Source organism: Microtus oregoni, unplaced genomic scaffold (genome assembly GCF_018167655.1).
Source record: "Microtus oregoni isolate MIOR12 unplaced genomic scaffold, Mior012 000008F_ref0000371, whole genome shotgun sequence".
Classification (NCBI taxonomy): Eukaryota; Metazoa; Chordata; class Mammalia; order Rodentia; family Cricetidae; genus Microtus; species Microtus oregoni.
Window position 1 is genome coordinate 38,221,282 of NW_024543067.1, and position 26,796 is coordinate 38,248,077.

Genomic DNA, 26,796 nt, shown 5'->3' on the forward strand with positions numbered 1-26,796 from the left:
ATGAAAGTATATTTATAGTCTTTTACATCAATCTATATATTTACCATTTCTGATGCTATTTGTGGGTTGTTCTCCAAGGATTTATTTTATCTCTGTCTGTGTGAATGTATGTCTGTGTGTGTACGCCAAAACCAGAAGAGGGTAGCAGATTCCTTGGACCTGAGTTGCAGGTGTTTGCAGTGGGCTCTCATCTCTGTTGTCTCTTCGGGTGCTGCTTCTTTCCATGGATTTAAATTACCTGAGAGCATGCCTTTCACTTTTGTGTCCTGAAATTTTGTGTTAGTGGTTGTTTGGTTCTAAATCTTTCACGTCTGCTGGGTTGGCCCCCAGGACCTGATGCATACAGGCAAGTGGTCTACTGATGAACCACACCCCAGCCCTCTAAGGAAATTTAATAAGGCCTGTATGCCAGCAACAGGTGCTATTCAGTCTTTTTTTTTTTTCTGGGGTGTTTTTGTATTTTGGAAGGGCAGTTTAGTTAAACATAGAAATAGTGTTTTATAACTCCTCCCCTGCTTCCTCCTCTTTCAAGCAGTTTGAGCATTGTGATTCCACTCTTGGTTGACCTTTTTGTTTCATTGTTTTTGTTTCTGTGCATGTTCATGTATCTCTGTATGCAGTTGTGACTTGTAAGTACAAGAGGACGTCACAGACCCTGGAGCTAAAGTTACTAGCAGCTATGAACTGCCTGACATGAACACTGGGAACTGAACTTGGCTCTTTCACAAGAGCAGTATATGCTTTTAACTTCTCAGACCATTTAGTAGCCTTTTGTGTTGGCTTCTTGTTTTAGATGAGAATTCAGCCACCTGCTATTTCAATTCTCTTTTTTATTGCCTCCACCACCCAATTGTTTGTATCTCTTGCCTTATAGATTATCTGTCTTTGACTTTTTAGTGGCCTTCATACCAAGCTGTCTTGATATTTATTTTCTTGTTGTGTCTCTGACTTGTCTGTGAATTATTTTGGTTTTGTCAGAGTGAGAAGTGGATAATCTCATTGTTCTTTGATTCTGTGCTCATTGAACAAAAGCCTAACTCCTCCAGCAGCTTTGCACACGCTGTAGTTACTCCGGCTTGGGTTACCTTTCACTGTCTGTGGAAAGAGGCTGGAACACCTGACAGCCTTTGTTATTTCTTGTTTACTTACTTAGCTCTGTTCCACCCCCCCACCCCCCCACTGGCTTAGAATGTAGACCAGACTGGCCTTAAACTCAGAGACTCCCAGTTAGCTCCTTTGAAAGATTATATCCCTACCCTCTCCAGAATCATGGTAACTGTCTTAGATTTCTGTGCTGCTGTGATAAACACCATGACCTTTGGAGAGGAAAGGGTTCATTTGCTCTTAAAATTTCCAGAGCACAGTCTGTCACTGAGGTAGTTGAGGGTGAAGCAGGACCACAGAGGAGCCTGGCTACTGGCTTGCTTCTCGACTCCCAGTAAAAGCACTTCCATGCCACCTGTCCCCAGGGTGGCTGAGCACTCACCCATCAATCAGTAATAAAGAAAAACATCCCACAAACACAGCCCCAGGCCAACCTGATACCACTCAGTTGAGACTCCCTTCTCTCACATGACTCTAGTTGGTGTTGGGTTGACCGAAGCTAACCAGTAGTGGCAGGTATCTGTTGGTATGGTCCCAGATATCACTGTTTTTAGCTTCAGTTTCATTCTGTAAGGTGGCCTGACAAGTGGGTGAATCTTTCTGGGAGATCAGTTGCTCCTGTGACTGGTGCTCTTCCTTTCTCCCAGCAGGAGATGCCTAGGGAACTTCCATTCTTTGTAATCTGTTGTTTCGGTAGTCTGATAGATTGAGAGACACAAGTGTGTGTTTGTTTTTTTGTAGAATATTTTTATTTCTACCAGACTGGTTATAGAACCTGTCAGTTTTGTCTGTCTCCATGGCTGCTTAGCACAGCAGACTTCATATTAGGAATGGGTGGGCTAGTTGAAGTGTTTCAAATAAATAAGCTGCAGCCCTGTGCCCTGTTTTCCCCAGAAGTTAACAGCATTTCCACGGTGAATGTTAGAATGTGCTGTGCCCTGCCTAACTCTTGAAGCTTGAATAGCCATTTTTTCAATCTTGCTCAGTTCATGTCTCTAGAAAGGGAATATCCTGACCTCTTCCTCCTGCTTTAGCTGTTTGACCAACTCCTGTGTAATTCTAGCCATGCTGTGACTCATTGGGTGGCTGCTGCCTTTCCAGACTCGGTGTTAGCAACCCCCTTATCCCCAGTGATCTTGAGTTATGTTTGCATGGTGCAGGCAAAACTTTGTCAGAGTTTTATTAGAACTGTTTAGCAGATAGTTATGAAATAACACACACATTTTGTACCATAGAGATTGAACCTCGCCACACATCCTAGGCAGATACTTTAGAACTGAGCTATAGCCCTGGTTGTTTATTTTATTTGAAACAAGATTCAGCTATATTGCCCAGATAACTCAAACTTATAGTCTGTATTCTACAGTTTCCTGTGTAGCCAGGGTTAGAGGCATGTGGCAGTTACATACAATATTTAAAAATCTCTGTAGCAATTCTGTGATAGTAGAGGAGAAGAATTTGCTATGGTTCATGTAGATCAAGAATGGCTCAGTACTGGGAAATGCATTGAATATATTTGTTGAACATGCTATGCAGAGTCCCAGTGTTATCTGCTCTGTAACTGCAAGGAGGCCCTTTAAGGAAGGTAACATTCAATCAATTTATAAGTATTGGAAAGATGCCTGTTGTCTCCAGACGAGTGAGAGCCTGTCCGTAGAACTGGAGGTAAAGCACATGCATGCTCAGTGAGGTCAGCTATGAACTGGGAAGCTGCTTGAGTTGGTAGACACTAAAGGCATGGCATGATTCGAGGAGCCATGTGGAGTCTGCATTGGAGAGCAACAGGCATAGAAACGCCCCAAGATACCCTTGCAAAAAACCTGCAAGCTGCCATGAAACTCAAGTCAATAATCTAGCTGTTCAAAGGGAAGGGCAGTTAAGACATAGACACTACTGGACTGGGGGGAACAAGGCTATATGAGCATCTCTTCACTGGGAGCCCAGCAGGATGCTAGGGAATCAAGCTGGGTGACATGGCACCTCTCTTGCTAGGAGGAGGAGGAAGAGCAGCCTCAACCCGCACAGCCCCCTACACTGCCTGTGGAGGAGAAGAAGAAGATTCCAGACCCAGACAGCGATGACGTCTCTGAGGTGGATGCGCGACACATTATTGAGTAAGGAGTCCCCATTTGTCCTCACCTGCAAGCTCTATAAAGTGGCACCAAAACAAGTGGCCAAAGTCCCACGCTTTCCCCTTCCATTGTTTTTATTTTGTGTCAGGATCTTACTACATAGCCTAGACTGGCCTTAGACTTGATCATCCTCTCCTTAGGTGTCATTCCCCAGTTCTCTCAGCAACCAGTGTAGGACCACATTTGTTTCCTACAGATTTCATTTGTCTCTATAGTGATTTGTTATAGAAAATGATTCCTTGTTAATATGCTTTCAAAGTATAGTTGGGCGAGAGCACAGACTTGCCCTTCTTCTCTTGTTCCAGCAGCTTCCTGAAGTTTCCTCCCAGAAGCCTGTGTCCAGCCCTGTATCATCTTCCAGAGAGAGTAGCTGCGTTCTCTATCCTTTTTGTTTTGTTTGCACACAAATATATAGACAGTAGTGTGCATCTTTTGTCAGTAAGCATCTATCTGGGGTGTGGCCCTGTGTCTGCAGATGCAGAGAGGTGCTACTGTCTTGTGTAGTCACATGATCTGCTCTCTGCTCTGGACTCACCCCTGGTGCTGGGCATGCAGTTTCTCTCTTCTACAAAAATTTTGCTCTTGGAAGCACAGTTGAAAATTAAGATTTGATCTCTTTAGTGAGAAGTTGATGGGGGACCATTATAGAGAAATAAAATAAAAGCTGAGTTACTCAAATCTGAAATGTCCCAAACTCCAAATGGTTCCATTTTCACAGTACTGTTTTATTTCGTGATTGGGAACTGTGAAATTATTGAGATTTATATAAATGGGTTGGAGAGATGGCTCAGAGGTTAGGAGAACTGAGTGCTCTTCCAGAGGTCCTGAGTTTAATTCCCAGCAACCATCTGTAATGAGATCTGGCGCCCTCTTCTGGCCTGCAGATAAACAGTGCAGAACACACTACATAATAAAGATTTAAAAAAAAAAAAAGATTTCTATAGATATCTCACCAACTGAAAAGAACTCCAAAATCTTAAACACAAGGCAATTTCAGATAAGAACTGCTCAACCAGGTGGTGGCACATGCCTTTAATCCCAGCGCCCCAAAGCTAGCCTGGTCTAAACATTGAGTTCCAGGAGATCCAGGACTACACAAGAAATCTCAACTCAAAAAACAAAAACAAAAAAAGAGGAAGAAGAAATAAATGCTTAACCTGGGGTGGGGGGGGGCAGGCTAGAGACTTAGCTAGTTAACTTGCCATTGCAGAGGCCCTTGATTCAGTTCCCAACACCTACATGATGACTTATAACCATGTGTAACTTCAACTCTAGGGGATCTCTGACTTCCATGGGTACCAGACACATTCATAGTACACAAACATACATATAAGTAAGTATTCATACACATAAAGTAGATAAGTCTTTCTTTAAAAAAAAATGAAAAAAGATTTTGAAAGAAAGAAAAGGAATGTTCGACCTCTACTTTCAAATCTACATGAGACATACATGAGAAGAACCTCCCCTCCAAGGGCTGGGGACACGCATGGTTTAGTAAGGAAAGGGCTTGATTACAGGAAGTATGAGCACTAGATTGTGGGTTCCTAGCACCTTCATTAATGCTGGGTGGACAAGATGGTCTGCCTTAGTTCCACTTCATGGCAGCCAGAGAGCTAGGATCCCCAGATCACACTGGCTACCTGGACTAGCCATATTAGTGAGCTCTGAATTCAAAGTTAAAGATTCTGCCTTGTTGAGTGAAGAGTAATTGAAGAATGCTTGGCCCTCCTTATACACGGGGACACACACATTTAAATGTGCACACATGAGACCTTTTCTAAAGCAGTCATCGAGCAAGAAAACGATAGCTTAATGTGACTGTTCCCTAGGAGTTTTTAGCCAGAGTTTCACTGTCTGCCTCTGGTTTGTCTGAAACTCGGCACGTAGACTAGGCTAGCCTGGAACACACAGATCCTCCTGCCTCTTCCTCTGGATTGTCAGGATTATTTGCTGGCGCCATCATACCTGGCTGTAGCTATTTGCTAAAAAGATAAGAACGAAGCAGCAGCATACACAGTGAGTGGACGCACACTGCCACATAGAGAGCATTGGGATTCATGAGTCAATGGCAGTGAATTTAAATCACTTGAAATTTCTGTTTTTTTAATTCTGTGTTTTATTTTTATTTATTTTTTTGTAGCGGAGATAGTCTTGAACATGAACTACTCCTTTTTTTTGTTGTTGTTTTTATTTTAAAGTTTTTGGGGTTTTTTTGGAGATAGGCTCTCACTGTGTAGCTCAAGCAGTCCTGTAACTTAGTGTGTAAACCAGACTGACATCAAACTCACAGAGATCCATCAGCCTCAGGCTCCTGAGAGGCAGGATTAAATGTGTGTGCCACTATGCCTGACTTTAAATTTTTTTTTCTTCTTTAAATTTTGAGATGAGATCTCATTCTATTGCCCAGGCTGGTTTCAATTCTAAAATTATTTTCCTTCCTGAATGCTGGAGGTGTAGGTGAGTATAGCTACATCATGCAGTTTAAATCACTCTAAATGAAAAATAAGGGGCCATTAAGATGACTCCTGGTAAAAGAACTGCCAGTTCTAACCACATGAGTTTGATTCCCTTGATTTCATATACTTGGTGGCGCCTTCATATGCCACCCATATACCACTGGCTTTTAATTGTTAGAAAAAGAGGGACCAGAGATCGGCTCAGCAATCAAAAACACATACTGTTCTTGTCAAATACAGAATTACACAACTGCCTGTAACTTAAGCTCCAGAATATTCAATACCACCTTGTGGCCTTGTCAGGCACCTGTACTCATAAGCACAGACCCCTGCAACTCATATACACATAATTAAAAATCAAATCTTTAAAAAAGAAAAAGAATTTATTGAGCCAGGAATGAACTGGATGCATGTAATGCCAACACTCAGGAGGCAGGATTGCAACAAGTTCAAGGCCAACATGGTCTGTGTAGCTAGTTTCAGGCCGGCCATGGCTACAATAGTGAGACCCTGTCTTTAAAAAAAAAAAAAGAAAAAAAGAAAAGAAAAAGAAGAAGAAGAAAAGTGAAGGATCAGTGAGATGACTAGTAATGGTCCTTGATGTTAATCCTGGTAACCTGAATTTGGTCCCCAAATTTGGAAGGAGTGAGCTGTCTCTGACTTCCACATGTATGTGATGGCTCGTGTGTATCCTTCATACAAATAAACGGTCCCTTCAAACCTCAGAATGTAAAATGAAGAAAAAGAATTCATGAACCAGTTTTGAAATGGGAGACTTAGGCAGGAGGATGACAAATTGAGGCCGGCTAGAGCTACATACTGACACCCTGTCTCAAGAAGATAAAGATGGATGTAAGCAGCAGCAGCAAGGTAAGTTCAGGTTGTATCTCAAAAGCACACAGGTACAAAGTGCTGGTTCTGTGAGCAGCTGCTCCTAAGCACCAGTACCTTCTGTCGTGGTGAGTGGCAGACCTTCACTAGCCTGTGTCATGTCAGAGGCAATCATCTGGTCCTTAGGTTGTGATCAGCTGCTAGTTTTACTGTGATTCCCACCTCTGTGTTTCTCGCAGTTTAGTCCATAAGTCACAGACAGAGGCAGCTAATTGAAGCTAATGGAAGTATATTATCACAGAAAGGAGTGTGTATCTTCACACAGCTTATGTCCCCTCCAGGAATGCCAAGCAAGATGTGGATGATGAGTACGGTGTGTCCCAAGCCCTTGCTCGTGGTCTGCAGTCCTACTATGCTGTGGCCCATGCTGTCACAGAGAGAGTGGACAAGCAGTCAGCCCTCATGGTCAACGGTGTCCTCAAACAGTATCAGGTAAGGCAGGAGGCAGCAGGAATGACGGGTGGCTATACTTAGGCAATACTCACTTTTCCTGAAGAACCATAATTTTTGTATTCTCAGAAACAGGATTTGTCTCACTGTGTCCCAGGCTGGCTTGGAACTCATGCTGTAAACCACTCTGGCTTCAAACTCAACAGAGATCCATCTGCTTCTGCCTAATGAAAGATGTATAGCACTAAACCCAGATAGTTTCCTGGTCTAAAGCAGCTATGGTCAGAAAGGTTAGCTGCCAGAAGGTATTAAAACTTGAGTACGCCACAGGTGTTCCAGGCAGAGGAGCATTATATGCACAAAGGACTTAGCCTTTCAATGCGGGATGGGCCTCTGTGGATGCTCTGCGTCACACCTCAAGACCCATCATCACCTGGACCTCTGAGCAGGACTTTGTTCTGGGAGCAGAGAATGACCCTTATTGTGGGAGGGTTTTCTTTAAAGGCAAGAAGACCAGCCTGGCTGGGAAATTCTTTCCATATCTGAGAGTAGTCGCATCTCTGAGTTGCTACAAGGGAGCCTACTCACTCCATTCAAAGATTTTATCTTCCTGTTTTTGTTTGGTTGTGGTCTCTGTTCTTGCCCACTTTCCCTAGGAGAACTCTTAGACTCTATGTCTATGCAGCTTCCAGAGGCTAATCAGCATTTGGAACGCCACAGGCCAGTGTAATTAATTAATAGCATTGCAAGTTGCCCGGTCCTCCTAATATGTAAAAAAAAAAAAAAAAAAAGTCCAAACTTTTTTCCTTATGTTATATTCAGTTGGAAAGCTCCCATACTTTGAAAAATCCTCTATTAAAAAAAAAAAATAAAGCCGGGCGGTGGTGGCGCACGCCTTTAATCCCAGCACTCGGGAGGCAGAGGCAGGCGGATCTCTGTGAGTTCGAGGCCAGCCTGGTCTACAAGAGCTAGTTCCAGGACAGGAACCAAAAGCTACGGAGAAACCCTGACTCGAAAAATCAAAAAAAAAAAAAAAAAAAAAAAAAAAAAAAAAATAGCCTATGCAGGGCCTTAGTGCACACCCTTAGTCCCATCCAGCACTCAGAAGGCAGAGGTTTACAGAGCTCTTTGAGTTTGTGACCAGGCTTTTCTATAGCTCTAGTTCTAATACGGCAAAGCTACACTCTCTCAAAACACACACACACACACACACACACACAAAGAAATATCTGCGAGCCGGGTGGTGCTGGCACACACTTTTAATCCCAGCACTCGGGAGGCAGAGGCAGGCGGATCTCTGTGAGTTCGAGGCCAGCCTCATCTACAAGAGCTAGTTCCAGGACAGGCTCCAAAGCTACAGAAAAACCCTGTCTCGAAAAACCAAAAATGAAATCTTTAATCCCAGCACTTGGGAGACTGAGGCAGGTAGATCTTTGTAAATGTAAGGCTAGCCTTATCTACATAATGGGCTTCAGACCAGCCAGAGATACACAGTGGGATCCTGTCTTAAATTTTAAAACAAAAATAAAGAAGAAAAAATTAAAGCATCTGGGAGGAGGCTGCAAGATTGTTTGGTACGTGATGATGCCTGTTGCCAAATCTGGTGGCCTCAGTACAATCCCTTACACTCATGGTAGAAGGCATAATTTCTTCAAGTTGTTCTTTGACTGACACACAAGTGCACACACGTGTAATACATCCATGTAATAAATTTTTGTGTGTGGTGCTAGGGCTGGAACCCATGGACTTGTGTGAGTAGGCAAGCAGTGTATCCCTTGATCACCTCTTCAACCTTCGTATTGTTACTAACATTACAATAACATTTAGGTAGTCATTGGTCATTTGATGTTTTCATCTCACATTCCCCTGAAGCACTAATGGTTCTGGCACTGAAGTATCCCATGGAGTGGCAGGCTTTTCTGTGTGGTTCATTGTTCTGTGCCAGGCAGTGCTGCTGGCTGTTGAGAGCTAGCCATTCGCTCTTAGTCCACTATACATATGTGCAAGCCCCACCACACTCCTGAGAATGAGAAGGTTTTAGGTAGTGGGCTAGAGGCATGGCTGAGTCAATAAAGCACTTGCTACTTAAAAATGAGGATTAGGCCAGTGATCGTGGCGCATGCCTTTAATCCCAGCTCTCAGGAGGCTGAGGCAGGTGGATCTCTGTGAGTTCAAGGCCAACCTGGTCTACAAGAGAGAAACCCTGTCTTGAAGAACTAAAAGAAAAGATGATGGTGACATCATCTCCAGGGCAAGCTGGCTTGCCAGTCTTGCCAAATCATAAAGTTCTGGGTTCAGTGAGAGATCCTATCTTAGTAAATATTGAGGAAGCAGCAAGTGACAGAGAACGCTGATAAATAGTGTCTGGCTTCCACACACATACTGTGCGTTCATACATGATCTATACATCACACACATTCAAAGCAGAAGTTTTAGGTCACCTTTGCCCACACTAAAGAGCCCTTGAGGTCTCCTTGCCCACTCTTGAGCACGTCTTACTTCTGAGCTTCTCTTTCCTAATCCTGTCCTAAAGAAAGTATTTAGAGGTGAAGAGATGGCTCAATTGGTGAAGAGCAGTTGTTGCTCTTGTAAAGGACCTCAGTTTGATTCCCAGCACCCACACTGTGGCTCAAATCTACGTCCAGTTTCAGGGGATCTAATACCCTCTTCTGTCCTTCACAAGCACCAGGCACACATAATGCTATATACATACATACATACATACAGGCAAATACTCATACACATAAAATGATGACATACGTCTAAACAATTAGAATTCATTTATTAATAGGTTAATTTCTGAGGTGGCATCTCATTTGTGTGGTCTCTGTGACTTCTACCGTAGCATGCCTTGGCCAGGGCCTGAATGTAATTGTGCAGCTACCAGCCTCATCTTCAGATACGTGTAAAGGAGATCTGGGATTCAGGCGTGCTTTATGGACAATTGAAAGAGAGGGTTTAGTTAGTGGTTTGCATGAATATAATACACGATGCAAAAGAGATTCAGTCTACAACAAAGGCAAGAAAGCAACTGAGTTGAATCATGCTGATAGGAGAGCCTGTGACAGACACAGCATGTTCTAGCTAGCGGTGATAGAGTAGTAAGACATGGGTGAGGCAGCAGTGGTATAAAGGTGTTTTCTGCTAGAAGAAACAGTCTTATTCTTTTGATAGCTCTTATATTATTGTCAGGTGGCAGTAAATGCTGAGATGACTTCCAAATAAAAAATAAATAGCTGGGCAGTGATGGTGCATGCCTTTAATCCCAACTCTCAGGAGGTAGAGGAGGTGAATCTCTGAGAGTTTGACACTAGCTTGGTCTACAGAGTGAGTTCAAGGACACCCAGGACTGTTATACAGTGAAACCCTATCTCAAAAAAAAAAAAAAAAAAAAAAAAACAACCAAAAATAAATAAGTAAAACAAAAAAAAAATCATAACCATCTTTAGCATAGTCCTCTGCACTTTCACAATAAGTATGGCTGGGTGAGCACATCAGGAAAATTGGGCAGTCCACAGGAGAGTACCTTGAAGAGGAGCTACAGGTGGCATATTTGTTGTGTGAACATGGTCCTCACATTTCTGCCCTTACAGATCAAGGGCTTAGAGTGGCTGGTGTCCCTGTATAACAACAACCTGAATGGCATCCTGGCTGATGAGATGGGGCTGGGAAAGACCATCCAAACCATCGCGCTCATCACATACCTCATGGAGCACAAGCGCATCAACGGGCCCTTCCTCATCATTGTGCCTCTCTCGTATGTATGATCTTGACTCTGGTCGCAGTCTGGGTGCAGCAGGGGTTTCTTTTTCCTGCAGGATAGAAGTGGATTGTCCAGAGTGTGGCATGGGGTTGGTCTGGAGCTTCTCTGTGGCCTTCTTGCAGCTGTCTTCACATTGTGGCCACCTTCTGTCTGTCTTTACATGGTTGTCTCTTAGGTCCAGACTAGGACAAGACCCTGTTTCAGTCACATCTGAGTTCTGAGTATGAGGGCTGCAGTACATCTGTTTGGGAGACACACCAGCCCACTGCTGTCTGCCTCTAACTGAGGGCAGGTGTGGGGAGCCCACCCATATCCCATGGGTCAGCTCTTAGATTTCTTTAGTGCCTCCTTGCTCCTCTTGGGGGAATGGTAGGGCTACTTTTGACTCTTAAGCAAAAGCTTTTGTACTCTCTTATACGTATTGTGCCCTGTGTAGGGTCCAGTGTCCTCTTACAATACATCTCAGCTTGGCATATATAACACAGGTGCCCATACGTACGTTCTGCCCTTCTGCAGTCTCCCACTCACCATTTCTTGGTCTCAGTGTGCTGGAAATCTGATGGCTTAAAGCAGTTCATCTGCCTCAACCCTCCCTTGGGCTAGATCTCATTGGTCCAGCCTGTGTTACACTCTGACCCTGAATCAGTCCCTGGCCTAGGCAGATAGTCTGATTCTGTTGTCTTTCTGTGACTGGCATCATCCTAGAGTGCAGCCCCTGAGCACCACCACCATATGATGTGGGACCCCCTCTGTGTGCTGCGAATATGTTTTTATTACCATTGATTAATGAATAAAGCTATTTGGGCCAATGGCTTAGCAGAGTAAAGCCAGGTGGGAAGTCAGGAGAGAGAGGAGAGGAGAGACAGATAGACAGACAAGCCACGTAGAAGGACATGAAGGAGGACACATTGGAAACTTAGCAACCTTACCAGTAGACCACAGCCTCGTGGCAATATATAGATTGCTAGAAATGGTTTAATTTAAGATGTAAGAGTTAGTTAATAAGAAGCCTAAGCTTCTGGCCAAGCAATGTTGTAATTAATATAGTTTCTATGTGATTATTCAGTCTGAGCGTTTGGGAAACGAACAAGTAGTGTATCTCAATCATATGTTCATCCAGAGTCACTAGTCTCAAATCTTAGTTCTTTACAAACTTGTCATTTTTGGGACTTGGACAGAAAGTTTATCTCTTGGTTAGGGTTTATCTGAAGTCTCTGGGGGTTGTGTTTTTCCAAGGGGGAATGGCAACCTCGACCCAGCTTCCAGGTATCTTCCAGGCGCTTTCACTGTCATGCTGAGTATTTCCCTGTGTTGTTAGTTAAATGTCTAGTGGTAGCCACCAGGCTCGAGCTAATGCCCCTTTTCCTCTGATGCTGCAGACATCACAGCAGGCACAGTATGAGTCCTGCCAGCAGTGATTGTTCCAGGGCTGTTCCAGACGTGGTTCCTTCTTCAAGTTCTTATTGTACTTCACTAGGAAGAGCTGCCTCTTTCTCCATTTGCTTAATTCCTTTCCTGAAATTTCATCCTTTTTTTCTGGTGGTGGGTGACCGCAGTCACAGACACACTGAGAGGCCCTCATACTTACCTCTCAGTTCCCCTTTTTCCTCAGGCTCAGTCACAGTTGAGGGCCACCACTGGCATGGCGCCCCAGAGTGCACTCTAACCTCAGTCACTTCCACCAGTTTTCTCTTAATGTTTGTGACTTGGTCCAGGCTCAGTTATTAGGGCTCCATGCTTCTGGCCTGTCATAGTTCATCCATAATTCCATAATTCGAACTTTGATACATTTTTATTGTCATTTATTTTAAGATAGACTCATGTATCGCAGACTGGCCTTGAGCTCAAGATTCTGCCTCAATGGAGGGGGAGGGAAATGGGAGGCGGTGGCTGGGAAGAGACAGAAATCTTTAATAAATAAATAAATTAAAAAAAAAAAAGATTCTGCCTCAACTTCCTGAGTGCCTCTGCACTACTTTTTGTTAGAGGTGCTGAGTGTGGAGCCAGGTTTTCAGAATGCTAGGCAAGTGTCCTGTATGCATGCGTATTTCATTGGCTTCTGCTTCGTCCTCATTGTGGGTTTGAAATTTTCCATTGCTAGACTATGCCTATAACTGTGGAAGTGAAGTACCCTCAGTTTCTCTCCTGTCTATGTTGCTCACATCATGCCCATTGCAATCCTGACCATGCCATTCAGGCAGGAACACTTCTGAGTGCTTGTGGTTTCTCTACTACTCTGTTGTTTTTATGTTATTCATGGCAGGGTTTCTCTGTATGTAACCCTGGCTGTCCTGGAACTCACTATGTAGACCTGACTGGCTTCAAACCCAGAGAACCTTGGCCTCTGCTTCCCTAGTACTGGAATTAAAGGCATGCCCCACCAAGCCCAGCTCTACTAATTTGTTGTGTTGGATGCTCAGGGCTGTGGATATGGAGCTGTTCAAGATGGATGTCACAAGTAGCATTCTGATTTCTTCCCTTTTGCCACTCCATTTATTTTCAGTGAGGACAGGAGTGTTTATTTGATGCTTTGGTCTGTACATTAACACTGATTCATTTCTTTTGTTTTTTCAGTTGTTCAGATTTGACTTCTCTTAGTTGACTTTCCTATCTTTTTAGCAGGCCTTGCCTGGTATTAGAATACTTCTTGTTCTTTGTCCTAGCTGATTTCCCCTGGTTCCTCTTTTCATTTCCTGTCCCAATTCTGGGTCAGCTCATTCCCTAAGGAGCCTCAGTATTTGAAATCATACTGTGTACTCACTCATGAGACTGAGGCAGGAAAATTATTGCAAGTTTGAGGCCAACCTGGGCTGCATGATATTCCAGACTTAGACTTGTCTGGGATATAGGATGAGACCCTGTTTCAAGAAAAACAAAAGGAAATAGTGAAACAACTCAGGGATTAATAGTGCTTGATTTTTATTCCAGAGACCAGAGTACAGTTCCCAACACCTAAATGATACTACCTTAAAATTGCCTATAGTAATAGATATAGGAGACCACTCTCCTGGCTCCTCCTGACTTGCGAGTCTCTGACAGTTGCAGTAAACAGCTGCTTCCCACTTCAAGGCAGCTGCTTTATCTGAGGCTCACAGCTTGTAATGAAAACCTGTCTTTGTTACTTTACTGTTGCTATGACCAAGACAGTTTATCAAAGAAAACATTTAGCTTGGCATAGGATTTCCGAGAGTTAGTGGTGGCAGCAACAGCGTGGTCCCAGCAACACCTGAGAGCTCACATACTAACCCACAAGCATGAGACCGAGAGAGATACTGGAAATAATCTGGGCTTTTGTAATCTCAAAATTCACCTCCAGTGACACACTTTTTTTTTTAATTATTTAACTTTTATTTTAAGTGCATTGGTGTGAAGGCATCAGATTCCCCTGGAATTGAAGTTACAAACAATTGTGAACTGCCATGTGGGTGCTGGGAATTGAACCTGGGTCCTGGAAGAATAGCCAATGCTCTTAACTGCTGAGCCATCTCTCCAGCCCCTTAGTGACCTACCTCTTTCAGCCACACCTCCTAGTCCTTCCTAAATAGTTTTGAGCTACTGAGCCTGAATATTCAAGCATAGCCTGTGTGTCCATTGTCATTCAAATCAGCAGAGCACTGTACTGCCACCTTTCAGGAGCTCCTTGCTGCCTCCTTGGTGGGTGTGTTTCTGGATTGACCTCCAGTCTTGTGGTTCCTGTCCAGGCGTGTTCATGCTCTTCATCCCACCTCCTCCTGGCTAGACACACTTCCTATACCTTGGAGTGTATATCCAGCTGTCCCAACCTGCCTCTGCGCCGCTGTTTACATTTGAGTTCCTTGCCTTTCTTACATTTCTGTATGTGTCCTGATCCCCAGGCTCCTCATGACATGCTGGTTTTTTCCCTCCTATTGCAGGTATCCATGGCTCTCAAGCCTTCCTTCTCTTTGTGCCTTTCTTCGACTTCCATCATGCTTTGCAATAGCAGGAAGACCATAGTAGCTCAGCCACTAGTATTCCCTAAGGGGCATGCAGTTGGCCCAATGGTTCCCAGTACTACCAGACATCCCAGGTTCCGAAGTGTTTTTAACTTTGCTTATTTGTTTGATTGGTTGGTTAGTTGGTTGGGGTCTTGTTATTTTTGTTGTTAGTTTGTTTGGTGGTGGTTTAATTCCAGCACTCTGCAGTCTCGATGAGTCCTGAGCAAGTTCCAGGGCTACACAAAAAACCTTGTCTCACAAAACAAACAAATGGCCAACAAACAGTAAATGTGAAAATGCAGGCTAGCCCCTCTAGCCTCTCCTCACTTTTCAAGTTTCGTCTGTCTGTCTGTCATCTGCTTATCTATCTATCTATCTATCTATCTATCTATCTATCTTCTATCTTTTTATTTTTTTAAAGTTTTTTTTTAATATTTATTTATTAATTATGTATACAATATTCTGTCTGTGTGTATGCCTGCAGGCCAGAAGAGGGCACCAGATCTCAATACAGATGGTTGTGAGCCATCATGTGGTTCCTGGGAATTGAACTCAGGACCTTTGGAAGAGCAGGCAATGCTCTTAACCTCTGAGCCATCTCTCCAGCCCCTATTATCTTTTTTTTTAAAGTTCGGTGTTTTTCACATCATGCATCTTGATCCCATTCATTTCCCCATCCATTTGCAACTATCCTCCCCCCATTTAGCCATTTTCCATTAAAACAAAATTTAAAGGGAGAACAACTTGAAAATCTCGTCTTGGCTAAGCAGTGGTGGTACACACCTTTAATCCCGGCACTTGGGTGGCAGAAGCTGGTGGATCTCTGTGAGTTCGAGGCCAGTCTATTCTATGAAGTGAGTTCCAGGACTGCCAAAACTGTTATACAGAGAAACCCTGTCTCAAAAACAACAACAACAACAACAATAATAATCTTGTCATGGAAACAGTGAGTCACACAATAAACCCCTTTGTCCATATATCTTTACTTACAAGTGTTCATTGCATAGAGTGATTTGTCTGGTTTAAGAGCTCTGATTTCTATTACACTGTTGGTGGCTGGGCCTTCACTAGGACTCTTCACAGATATCTTCTTGTTTCCCTGTGTTGTGGAGATCCTGTAGCTTTAGGTCTGCAGGTCAGGCCCCTTCACGTGCTCCAGCAGATCATAGATTGCCTGGATGTTGGAACAGGCCAAGTCATAACCCTGGTCCTGTGCCTAGGCAGCTGCAAGGTTGATCAGCACACCAGTTCGCCCCTGTCCTCACCACCAGGGTGAGCTCTCCAGCATTGTCCTGGCTACTTCACCCCTTGTAGCAGTGAGCAAGTGGTGGGGCTAGTTCTGTCTCCGTGCCTTCAGGGTCAGCTCTCCCATACCACTGATGTAGTGTCATCAGGGCTAGCTCACTGTGTTACCCAGTCCAGGTACAAGGGCCACTGTCTTGAGCGCTTCAGCTGGCTAGATCTTCTTCCACCTGTCCCAAGTATGGGGGTAGCATCTCTCCTCCACCCATGCCGCCACATGTCAGATGATTACTGGGGACAGGCTCCCCTGCTCACAACATGTTTGTTTTTTTGAGGCAGGATTTTTCTGTAACCCTGACTGTCCAGGAACTCACTTTGTAGACCAGACTGCCTCTTTGCCTCCTGAGTGCTAGGTTTAAAGGCATGCACCACCACTGCCTTTAAGTGTTCTTTTCATTCACACTTGTGTCGTGAGAGCTGTCTGTAGGCTGCTTGCCTTAGGGCTGCAAAGTGACTGCACTGTCCCTTCATCTCACCTACGTTGCTAGAAGGATGGCAGAGTCAGGGCCTCAGTAGCATAGTCGAGCTAAATTAACCCTATGCCAATGAGACCCCAGCATCTTGAACTCTCATTAGATGGAACTTAGGCAGTCGCTGGAAAGCATAGGAACGGAGTTTCTGGTAGGAAAATCAAAAATTGGGCACAGGCTCTTTCTTGAACTCCTCAGCCATTTCTCTCTCCTGCTCAACCTCCTACGATTCTCCAAGAAAGAAGGCTCTCAGGTCTGTCCTGAGGAAAGGTCTTGGTTCTGTCCCCTCCCCTGTGCTTGTGGTCTGCTTACCCTTTGCTTTTGCTTTTCCCCTTTTGGGACAGAATCATCTATAGCTTCTATTTTTGGTCTAAGTTGGTGGCAGGATCATTATGTCTCCTGTATTTCCTTGTGTTGTGTTAAACCACAGTCCCTGGCTGCAGCAAATTTGTAGTGTCTCACATATTCATTCACCAAGAGGCCCTTGCATGCCCACTGGAGACAGGGCTGGCTCCCTAAGACCTACTTCTGGCTCTGCCCTGGGCAAGCTTCCCAGCACCATATCTTTGTGTGTATCTGTTCTTCCCATTTGGAACCCAGTGTCTTTTTCTCTCTTCCTGCTGCCACCCAACTCTTCCCCAGCCCTGTGCACAAAGCTCCCATGGGACACATTGAGTTTGCTATGATAGTTCTGAATACAAGGCCTGTTGGTTTCACTGTTGGCTCATCTAGTAGAACTTGACTGTCCCTTCTTTTCCCTGCAGGACGCTGTCAAACTGGGCATATGAATTTGACAAGTGGGCCCCCTCAGTGGCAAAGGTTTCCTACAAGGTATGTCACAGACTGAAATGGTGTCTTCCAACTTTTTAGGAGACACAGCCATGGGCAGGGATGGTGAAGGAGCGCAAAAAGAAGCCATTATGCACTAGAAGCACAAAGCTCCCAGGCTTGGTGCTTATTTGATACTCACATGGTAATGCAGAATGTATGTTAACTTATTTTGTGACATAGATGCTTTTTTTTTTAAAGTCAAAATTAAATATTCCAATTGTGGAGCATGTGAAACATGGTTTCAGCATATATAACAGACATGGATAAATTCACTGAAGAATTGTCTTCACCAGAACTCTGGTTAAAACCCTTTTGTATATGGGAGCAGAACGAACATAGACCATTGATGTGGCATGATGATGAGTGTCCTGGGTACCTAGCCAGGCCGGTGCCTAACTCTCTGCCTAACTTCATGCCGAATGATTGGGATGGGACCTTTAGCCCACAGGTGTGGGCATTGGAAACTTAGACTGAAGGGGCACCAGTCCACCAGAGCATAGCACTGTTTACTTCTGCCTTGGGCTCTGTCCTGTGCCTGTAGTGTAAGGACATTGTTTCTGTATGTTATAGCTTGATGTGTTAGGAAGGAGTCATGGAGGAGACTGGGTTCTAGAAATGAGGAAGGACTAGGCAGTAGGGAGCAGGATGAAGTGATTATAGTGGCTGTTGCCATGTGAAGGAAAGGACCTGTCTCCCAGGTTAGGGGCCTAAATTCTGGACCAAGGAAGAGGGGAATTGATCAGACACCAGGAATGTGACTGATGATTGTGTGGGCAGCACAGTTTCCCAAGGTGCTTTGTGTCCATTTCTCTCCTGCAGCTGGTGTTGTACATGCAGGATCAGAGCAGGCTAGCAGTCTTGCCTAGCACAGTCCCTGGCTGCTTTTGACAAGGGCCATCTTCCTTCTTCAGGAGCCTTAAATTGTTTGCATCCTGTCTCAACAGGGCTCTCCAGCGGCAAGACGAGCTTTCGTCCCACAGCTACGTAGTGGAAAGTTCAATGTCTTATTGACCACCTATGAATATATCATCAAAGACAAACATATCCTGGCCAAGGTAGCGTATCCTCACCAAATACAGCCTAGAGCTCAGGCTGTTTGTCTATGCCCTTGATGCCTGATAGCATGCTTGTGTCATAGCTCCTTGCAAGGAATCCCTCAGTGCTTCATCTGCACATAGAGCAAAACACAGTTGCTGCGTGCTTTTGTAGGGCACAGCCATGCTCTGGCTCCTTCAACATCCGAAGCATGCCTTAGGTCAGGTAAGGATTCTCCACAGAACATGGACAAGTGCCCCTCACCCATCTCCCACAACCTCTGTGCAGAGAGCCTCTTCACTTGTCCCCTGACCTTCTTGAGTGTCCTATTGGCTTGACACAAGACCACCCTTGTATGTGGTCCTAGTGGGCCTCTCCCTGGGGCTTGGCTGTCCAGTAACATTGACTGTGGGTCTGGTGGACACTGCGGGGAACAATTGAGGGTGAGCATTGTGGTGGATATATATTGGGCTAGAGTGGGGCCCCTGTCCAGGGTGGCTGTGGCTCTGTCTGATGTTACTGACAACTGTAAGTGGCATGAAGTTATCCAATCTCTATCTGTCCAAGCTTGTTTTCCTAGGGTGGACTGGGATGGAAGCTGGGAGACAGGGCTAGGCCCCCACAGCTGGTAATCCAGCAGAAAGTATTAAAGAACTCACTTGGGGATGGGAGCTCTACCCATAGCCAGGTTTCCTTGCAAAATGCTAGCAATGTGTGCACTTACTGTGGGTTCCTAGGCTGACAGGTGAGTATATCAAGATCCAAGGAGTTATCCCATTGCAGCCTTTTACCATATAGGCCTTCCACAGGGCGCCAACTCCAGTGTACAAAACCAAATCCTAAGCCATGCATGAGTCCCTGAAAAACAGCTGACAATCCTGTCAGTGGTTCACACTGATATCTATGTAGAGCTTCTGTATCTTCAAATGGTACCTCGGACAGGCTTGTTATGAGAGATGGAATTGATTGTGATCATAAGAGACATAGCCAGGAATTTTCCTGGGGCTCCTACCTGAAACCTCACTCTGTCTAACCCTGTCCTTGGAGTTTGGAGTCACTGTCAGACTCTAGGGAGGAAAGGTCTGGCACTGCCCCTACCTGGGAGCTGCATTTGTTTGTTGTGTGTGTGCCACCTGCTGCAGGGGCATGGCTACTTGTGACCAATGCTCAGGTGCCTCCCCATTGCAGGGTGAGGTGCTGAGCACTATTTCCTGTCATTGTTTGAAAACCAGAGTACTTTTGCTGTTTGTCCCTGATAGCACAGCCTTATCTCAGCTCTTCACCCATGTGTCCTCACTTCCTGTGTTGGAGTCTGTGTCTTGTGGTTCCTGCTGGACATGCTGGTCACTTGACAACTCTGCTACCTCCTCTTTCTACCTCCTGTTGGCCTTGCAGATCCGCTGGAAGTACATGATTGTGGATGAAGGCCACCGCATGAAGAACCACCACTGCAAGCTGACACAGGTCCTCAACACACACTATGTGGCCCCTCGGCGCCTGCTTCTTACGGGTACACCATTGCAGAACAAGCTACCCGAGCTCTGGGCACTGCTTAACTTCCTGCTGCCCACTATCTTTAAGAGCTGCAGCACCTTCGAACAGTGGTTCAATGCACCCTTTGCCATGACAGGAGAGAAGGTGAGCTTGCCTGGGGTAAAAAATGGCTCCTAAGGAGCCTAGGCTCGGCCACCCTGAGACTGACTGTATGTGCCCTCTGGCCACATAAAAACAGAGCCTCTGTAGTCACCAGGTCTCCAGGGGAGCAGCAATCAAATGTCCCAGTGGAAACTGTGGAGCTTCCGTGAGAATCAGATCTTGCTGTGAGGGTATTACAGAGCTCAGAAAATTTAGCTTTGATTTTACCTTGTTTACAAAGAACACTACAGCTAGTCTTTTTTCCAGTTGCTATGAGGTGTAACTAAGTCTAAAGGTCATACTCTTCATATGGGAGGGCAGGTCGTCTGTGTGAAGACACATCATTATCTGAGCAGCTAGCCCACAGCACTGATGCTGGTGGATTTTAAAGCAAGCCATATGCATTATGAAAGGCTTAAACAACTAGCCTGTGAGCCTGGGCAAAACCCAGAAGCTGATGACAGCTGTCATCTATTCCTCTTAAGGCCTTCTGAGGTTATAGAAAGGCATCCTTTGCTCTCATCTCTAAGTTCCCCCTCCTCCCTGGAGACATGGTGAGGCAACAGGCCTTGTGAAAGGGAAATTGAAGTTCTTTCCAATCCAGATAATGAAAGAGCCTCTTCTCAGAAGTGCCCTTTACAGAGCCAGGGCCCAAATCTATAGTTGGGCTTCTTTTCCTCAAAGAGGAAGCTCTAAAAGGGATGACCAGAGAGCAACAGAAAAGCTCAGTTGTCTCTCCTTCCTAGGAGAGGCTTGGTGGTGGACAGGTAGCTGGATCTCTGAGGTTGAGGCCAGCCTGATCTCTATAGAGCAAGTTTCAAGACAGTCAGGACTACACAGAGGAAACCCTTTATCGAAAACCCAAAAATTAAATTAATACATTTAAAAAGATGAGTAAATAAATAAAATGGAACCCTGACTAACAAGATGGCTCAACAACTAAAGGTACTTGCCACCATTCCTAATGACCCAAGCTTGAGTCCCAGAACCCACAAGGTAGAATCAGAGTCAACTGTGACCTCCTTGGGGTCTACATCCCCCACCCCCACCCCTACCCTCGCCACACACACAAATAAGTAAATGAAAAACTTTTTTTTTTTTTTTTTGGTTTTGGTTTTTCGAGACAGGGTTTCTCTGTGGCTTTGGAGCCTGTCCTGGAACTAGCTCTGTAGACCAGGCTGGTCTCGAACTCACAGAGATCCGCCTGCCTCTGCCTCCCGAGTGCTGGGATTAAAGGCGTGCGCCACCACCGCCCGGCTAATGAAAAACATTTTATGTGTTAAACAATGTATCATCTTAGCTGAAGAGTGATGGCTTGGGCTGGGCGATGGTGACACACTCAGAAGTCAGAAACAGATGGATTTCTGTGAGTTCTAGGCCAGCCTGGTCTACAGAGCGAGTTCTAGAATAGGCTCCAAAGCTACAAAGAAATCCTGTCTCGAAAAAATAAAACAAAAAACTCACACACACACACAACACTCTCTCTCTCTCTCTCTCTCTCTCACACACACACACACACACACACACACAGAATAGAAAAAAAAAGCGGTGTCTTAGATAGACAGTATTTCTTACTCAGCACTTCATCTCAGACTGAGAGAGGGGAAAGGGTGGCCCTGATGTCGGAGTAGCCTTAGACACTAGTCAGACCTGCTTGGAGTGCCTTGGTCAGCTGGTATTGTGGTTGTAAACACAAGCTGGTAACAGCTTAGGGGGACCCCTGCAGCCAGCTGCTATGTATGTTCTTGGAGTTGGGGAGGCATAAGGAGAGCATCGTACCTGGCTCTTTGCAATACATAAATTGCCGAAGGCCGCAGATTTTTCCCAGGAAGAGGGTGCTCGTCCTTGTATAAAGTAGCACAAGTACCAGCTGCTATTGTAATATAGCTGCCCCTTCCCATGCCCTTCCTCCCTCTTCTGGAGACAGTGTTGTGATTTACTATCTGGTACCCAGGTGGACCTGAATGAAGAGGAGACCATCCTCATCATCCGTCGCCTGCACAAGGTCCTGCGGCCCTTCCTCCTGCGGCGGCTCAAAAAGGAAGTTGAAGCCCAGCTACCTGAGAAGGTAGGTGTTGGCAGAAGTCACAGGGTGCCATTTGCAGGGCATTTCTAAGGTAGGGGCAGTCAGGTGTGCCCCCCCCCCGGCCCTGTTCCACCAGGCTTGGAGTGGTGACTGACACTACTGCAAAGCCAGGGCAGTGTGTCAGAACTGAGCCCTGTCTCACACATGCTTGCTGTATGCATGCCCAGATTCCTGTCCATAGCAAGAGCCCGTGCCTTAGGTTGGATCTACTGAGCATTGCCAGTGGTATGGGCTCTCTGCCCCATGCAGCCATACTTGGCTTGCCTGTCTAGTTCACCTCACCCTTTATTTTCTAGCAAGCTGTGGAGAGCCCTCCAGAATGTAAACAGCTTACCCATTTTGGCCCAGAATCTAGTCTGTCTTCTCTTCATTCCAAATCTCCCCAGTATTGAGTATTGGTGTTCCTCTCTCAACCTCATATCCTAATCAGAGTGCTGGTCACAAGGCTCCAGTTGGTGACACGGGTGACTCAGTCTGAGATTGTATGGCCTCAAGAGTACTCTTTGTTTCACAGGTGGAGTATGTCATCAAATGTGATATGTCAGCCCTACAACGTGTGCTCTACCGTCACATGCAGGCCAAAGGTGTGCTGTTGACCGACGGCTCTGAGAAGGACAAAAAGGTTTGTTCCAGGTCCCCGTTCCCCTGATTGTCTTTGGAGGGGAGGGTGGTCGAGAGCACCATGGGATTCCGAGCATTGAGCATCCTGCCCAGAGGCCTCTCCTGGCCCTGGTCCCTCAGGCAGTCAATCAGTCACAGCTTTTATACTGGTTGTCTTCTGAGGATGCTCACTGGACTGCTTTCTGGAGTTCCTCTTGTTTGAGACACTGCCTTTCTCATGACAATAGGAAACACGGGGCTAACTGATCTAGATTTAGAATATTACTAGGGAGCTCTACTATCTCAGCAGTCGTGATCTTCATGGCCTTCCTCTTGGTATTGCTGAGGGTGTGCTGACACTGGAAAGAGTGAGGGGGCAGGCCAGCCCTCTCTTGTTGACACTCAGAGTGTCCTCTTCCACCTCTAAACAAATCTGGGCTTGTCCCATAGGGAAGCACCAATCCCTCTGGTCTGTACCCTGCACCCCAACCATAGTTTCAATATGTCTCTATTGTTTGTTCTCTCAGGCTGTATTTTTTTTTTTAAGATTTATTTATTTATTATGTACACAGTGTTCAGCCTGTATGCCTGCAGGCCAGAAGAGGGCACCGGATCTCAATACAGATGGTTGTGAGCCACCATGTGGTTGCTGGGAATTCAACTCAGGACCTCCAGAAGAGCAGTCCATGCTCTTAACCTCTGAGCCATCTCTCCAGCCCCTCTCAGGCTGTTTTTTAGCCTTGTACTCCTTGCTTCCGTTCCTGACATAGAGGATAACTCCCTTCTCATTATAACTGTACAAAGTGCCTGTGCTTGCCCTAAGCCGTTTGCCACATTTTGCTTCCAATCATCCCTTGTGCCAGGTAGTCTCTTAGGACTTCTCAGGGACCCCACACAATACTGCTCCCTCCTTCCCAGTATCCAACTTGTTCTGGGCCCTTCTCCTACCACCCTGCCCCAATCTCCTGCCTCCTTCATCTTACCAAAAGGCAGGACCCCATTTTGGACCATTTCATGTGTCCCTGCAGGGCAAAGGTGGCACCAAGACACTGATGAACACTATCATGCAGCTTCGCAAGATCTGCAACCACCCCTACATGTTCCAGCATATCGAGGTAAGGCTGCTTGTCCCTAATGCCTGTGTGCATGTGTGTGCGTGTACGTAGAGGCCAGAGGTTGATGTCAAGTGTCTTCCTCTACTAATCTCTGCCTTCGTTTTTGAGATAGTAATTTTTATTGAACTTTGAGCTCACTGGTTGGCTAGACAGAATAACTAATGAGCTTCATAGATCCATCTGCCTCTACCTCCACACCTCTGGGGTTAGCCACATCAGCCACCACATCTGGCTTCTACCTAGGTGCTAGGAATCCAAACTCAGGTCCTCTTTGTACAGCAGGGGCTTTGGGGACAAAGGCATATGTCTCCTTGGACCTTATGATGTTCTTAAGAATAGCTTAAGGAACTGGTTACAGTGCACACTTCTTTAATCCTAGCACTCAGGAGGCATAGGCAAGTGGATCTCTATGATTTCAAAGACAGTCTGGTCTACATAGGGAATTTGAAAACTACCAGGGCTATGTATAGAGACCCTGTCTCAAAACAAAACAAAAAAAAGTAGTCAGTCATGGTGGTGCACACCTTTAATCCCAGCACTCGGGAGGCAAAGGTGGGTCTACCGAATAAGTTCTAGAACAGCCAGGGCTACACAGAGAAACTCTGTCTCTAAAGAAAAAAAAAAGAAGAAGGCTTAAGATTCTCACCAGCCACTCTTTGTACATCTGTCTCCATTGAGTTTTCCTTTTGTTGGAGTTTAGTATGTATGTATGTATGTATGTATGTATGTATGTATGTGTCTGTGCTGCTGTGGATGTAGCCAAGGGTCATGCATGTAACCACATGCTCTAGCATTGGGTGTGCCCTGTCCAACAGGTGCTTAGCAAACCCATCACGGGGCTAAAAATGAATGTCTCTAAAGCTCCACACTCTAAAGTCACCTCTTAGGTGGATTAGGAGACTTCTTCTCTGGGATGTGTTCCTACTCCTGAGGTTACACATATCTCTGCCAGGGTTTCCCACACCTGGTTATGAAAAGCTATCATGGACACCAGTCAAGTCTGTGGCCACTATCCACAGTCATTATGAGTAGTTGTGCTTTTGAAGAATCTGGACTCTTGCTCCCAGAAAGCACACATGTGTTTGTATTCTTGGTATACAGTTTCAGGGTCACTCTAGACCTATGATGCCTTGGAGTTCCATTTCAGGGTGGTCTGAGGTGTTCACATTGGTGACCGAATATCATGTGGTCCTCCTGTCCATCGCAGGAAAAGCATGAGGTTGGCATTTGGTGCACTGAGGCCAATGACATCCATATCTGGACTCGGTGCCCTTGCAGGACACAAGTGACCACCACTGTGAACTCTCAGTCCTCTGCAATAGCAGCTTGGACTATGGGCTTGACTGTGCAGCCCCTTCCTGCCTTGGCACTGATCCATCTCTTGTCTTGTTGCAGGAATCCTTTTCTGAACACTTGGGGTTCACCGGCGGCATCGTGCAAGGGTGAGAAGCTTCCCAGTTCTGGGGGTGGGCAGCAGTCTGCCCAGCGGGGTTTGTAGTCTTGTTCAGTGGCTTTGTTGCTGTGATTAACATTTATCTGGTATGAGGCAGAATGTGCTATTAGACTGGCCCCCGGACAATGGCTCTGCTGTCCACAGTGTAACCTTAGGCACAGGTTCTACTTCTCTTTCTTTTGGATTGTTGGAATATGGTTTCAATGTGTGGTCTAGGTGCCTATGTAACTATGTAGCCCAGAATGGCTAATCATCTCCCTCCTGAAAGAGTTGAAGTCCTTCTGCCTCAGCCTTCCAGGTGCCGGGATCATTGGTATGAGATACCATGCTTGCTTCCAGACCACACTTCTGTCAGTCCAAACTAGTAGCCCTGGATGCCAGCTCTAGAGTGTCACTGAGAGCCTTGTTGAGTACATTCTTGGAGTTGAGGCCACATTTCCAGCCTTGCATTGTTCGCCTGTAAGAGCGTAACATAGGGTTAGAAGAGCACTGTTGCTCTTTGCTGTTGCGCTAGATTGGGTCTTGGGCCTCACCATACCGGGCAAATGCTTCATTATCATGTGCTAGTTCGACCCCCTTGATTTAGAGGTAGGGCCTCTACAGTCTTTGGTCTTACACTCTCGTGCTGTAGCTGGAATTACAGGTATGCACCACCAGGCCTAGCTTCAAAAAGTCCTATGGACCTGTATGTATTTATGTCATTTGTCTTATAGTATATCTCAGACCCTGTTCTGTCCCACTATCCTTGCCACTCTGCCTGTTTCCGTATGTCTAAAGCTAGAGGAAATGAGAGAATCCTGGGATTCTTTAGTCTGGAGTTCAGTTCCTAGTGTGAGCTGTTCTAACCAGAGGGTGGCAGACCCAGCATCCTTGGAACCACTCCAGCTCGTATCCACCCTCTCAGCATTGTTTCTTTCTGGAGCCATTTCTCTCTTTTTACCTTTACATAGGTTCTAGGGACGGAACTCAGGTCAGCAGGGTTACAGGACAAACACTTTACCCATGAACCAACTCCCTGGCCCTCTGAACATCATATCTAATCACACTTACTTTATTCTCCTTGTGACCTGGTGAAATGACATGTACATGGTCTCTAGTGACGTGACCTGAGTTTAGCTGTAGCTATGGGTGGGTCTGCTTGGGTAAACCCCCTCCCTTGTCCTTGAGTCTCCTAGGCAGCCTAGAATCCACGCACACCATTGTTGAGCTCACACCTGTGACTGACCATTTGAATGTTTTCACCTCTCTTTCTTCCATGCCCTAGATTGGACCTGTACCGTGCCTCAGGGAAATTTGAACTTCTTGATAGAATTCTACCCAAACTCCGTGCAACCAACCATAAAGTGCTACTCTTCTGCCAAATGACCTCCCTCATGACCATCATGGAAGACTACTTTGCATACCGTGGCTTCAAATACCTCAGGCTTGATGGTGAGTGGAAGACCATCTACTTGAGAGATTCATTCCTAACCTGGTTACATGGACTTGCACTCCAGTGGATACTCTGAGCCCAACAACATCCTAGCAGCTTTGACCTGATGGTATTTGTTTAGACTCCTGTTCGCTGGAGTCTTCAC

The 26,796-nt window shown here is 45.6% G+C and overlaps 1 protein-coding gene across 8 annotated transcripts in view; it reads left to right on the top strand.

Moving 5' to 3' along the window:
* Positions 1–26,796, top strand: part of Smarca4 (SWI/SNF related, matrix associated, actin dependent regulator of chromatin, subfamily a, member 4) — a 98,355-nt gene that overhangs the window by 42,685 nt on the left and 28,874 nt on the right. For all 8 annotated transcript variants that reach the window (XM_041657702.1, XM_041657700.1, XM_041657708.1 and 5 more), the window contains exons 14-24: positions 3,097–3,218; positions 6,865–7,015; positions 10,567–10,730; positions 17,229–17,295; positions 18,240–18,350; positions 19,726–19,968; positions 21,920–22,033; positions 22,566–22,673; positions 23,680–23,766; positions 25,162–25,208; positions 26,484–26,650. In XM_041657702.1, coding sequence (XP_041513636.1) covers positions 3,097–3,218; positions 6,865–7,015; positions 10,567–10,730; positions 17,229–17,295; positions 18,240–18,350; positions 19,726–19,968; positions 21,920–22,033; positions 22,566–22,673; positions 23,680–23,766; positions 25,162–25,208; positions 26,484–26,650 — 1,381 coding nt within the window. The remainder of the gene's footprint in view (positions 1–3,096; positions 3,219–6,864; positions 7,016–10,566; positions 10,731–17,228; positions 17,296–18,239; positions 18,351–19,725; positions 19,969–21,919; positions 22,034–22,565; positions 22,674–23,679; positions 23,767–25,161; positions 25,209–26,483; positions 26,651–26,796) is intronic.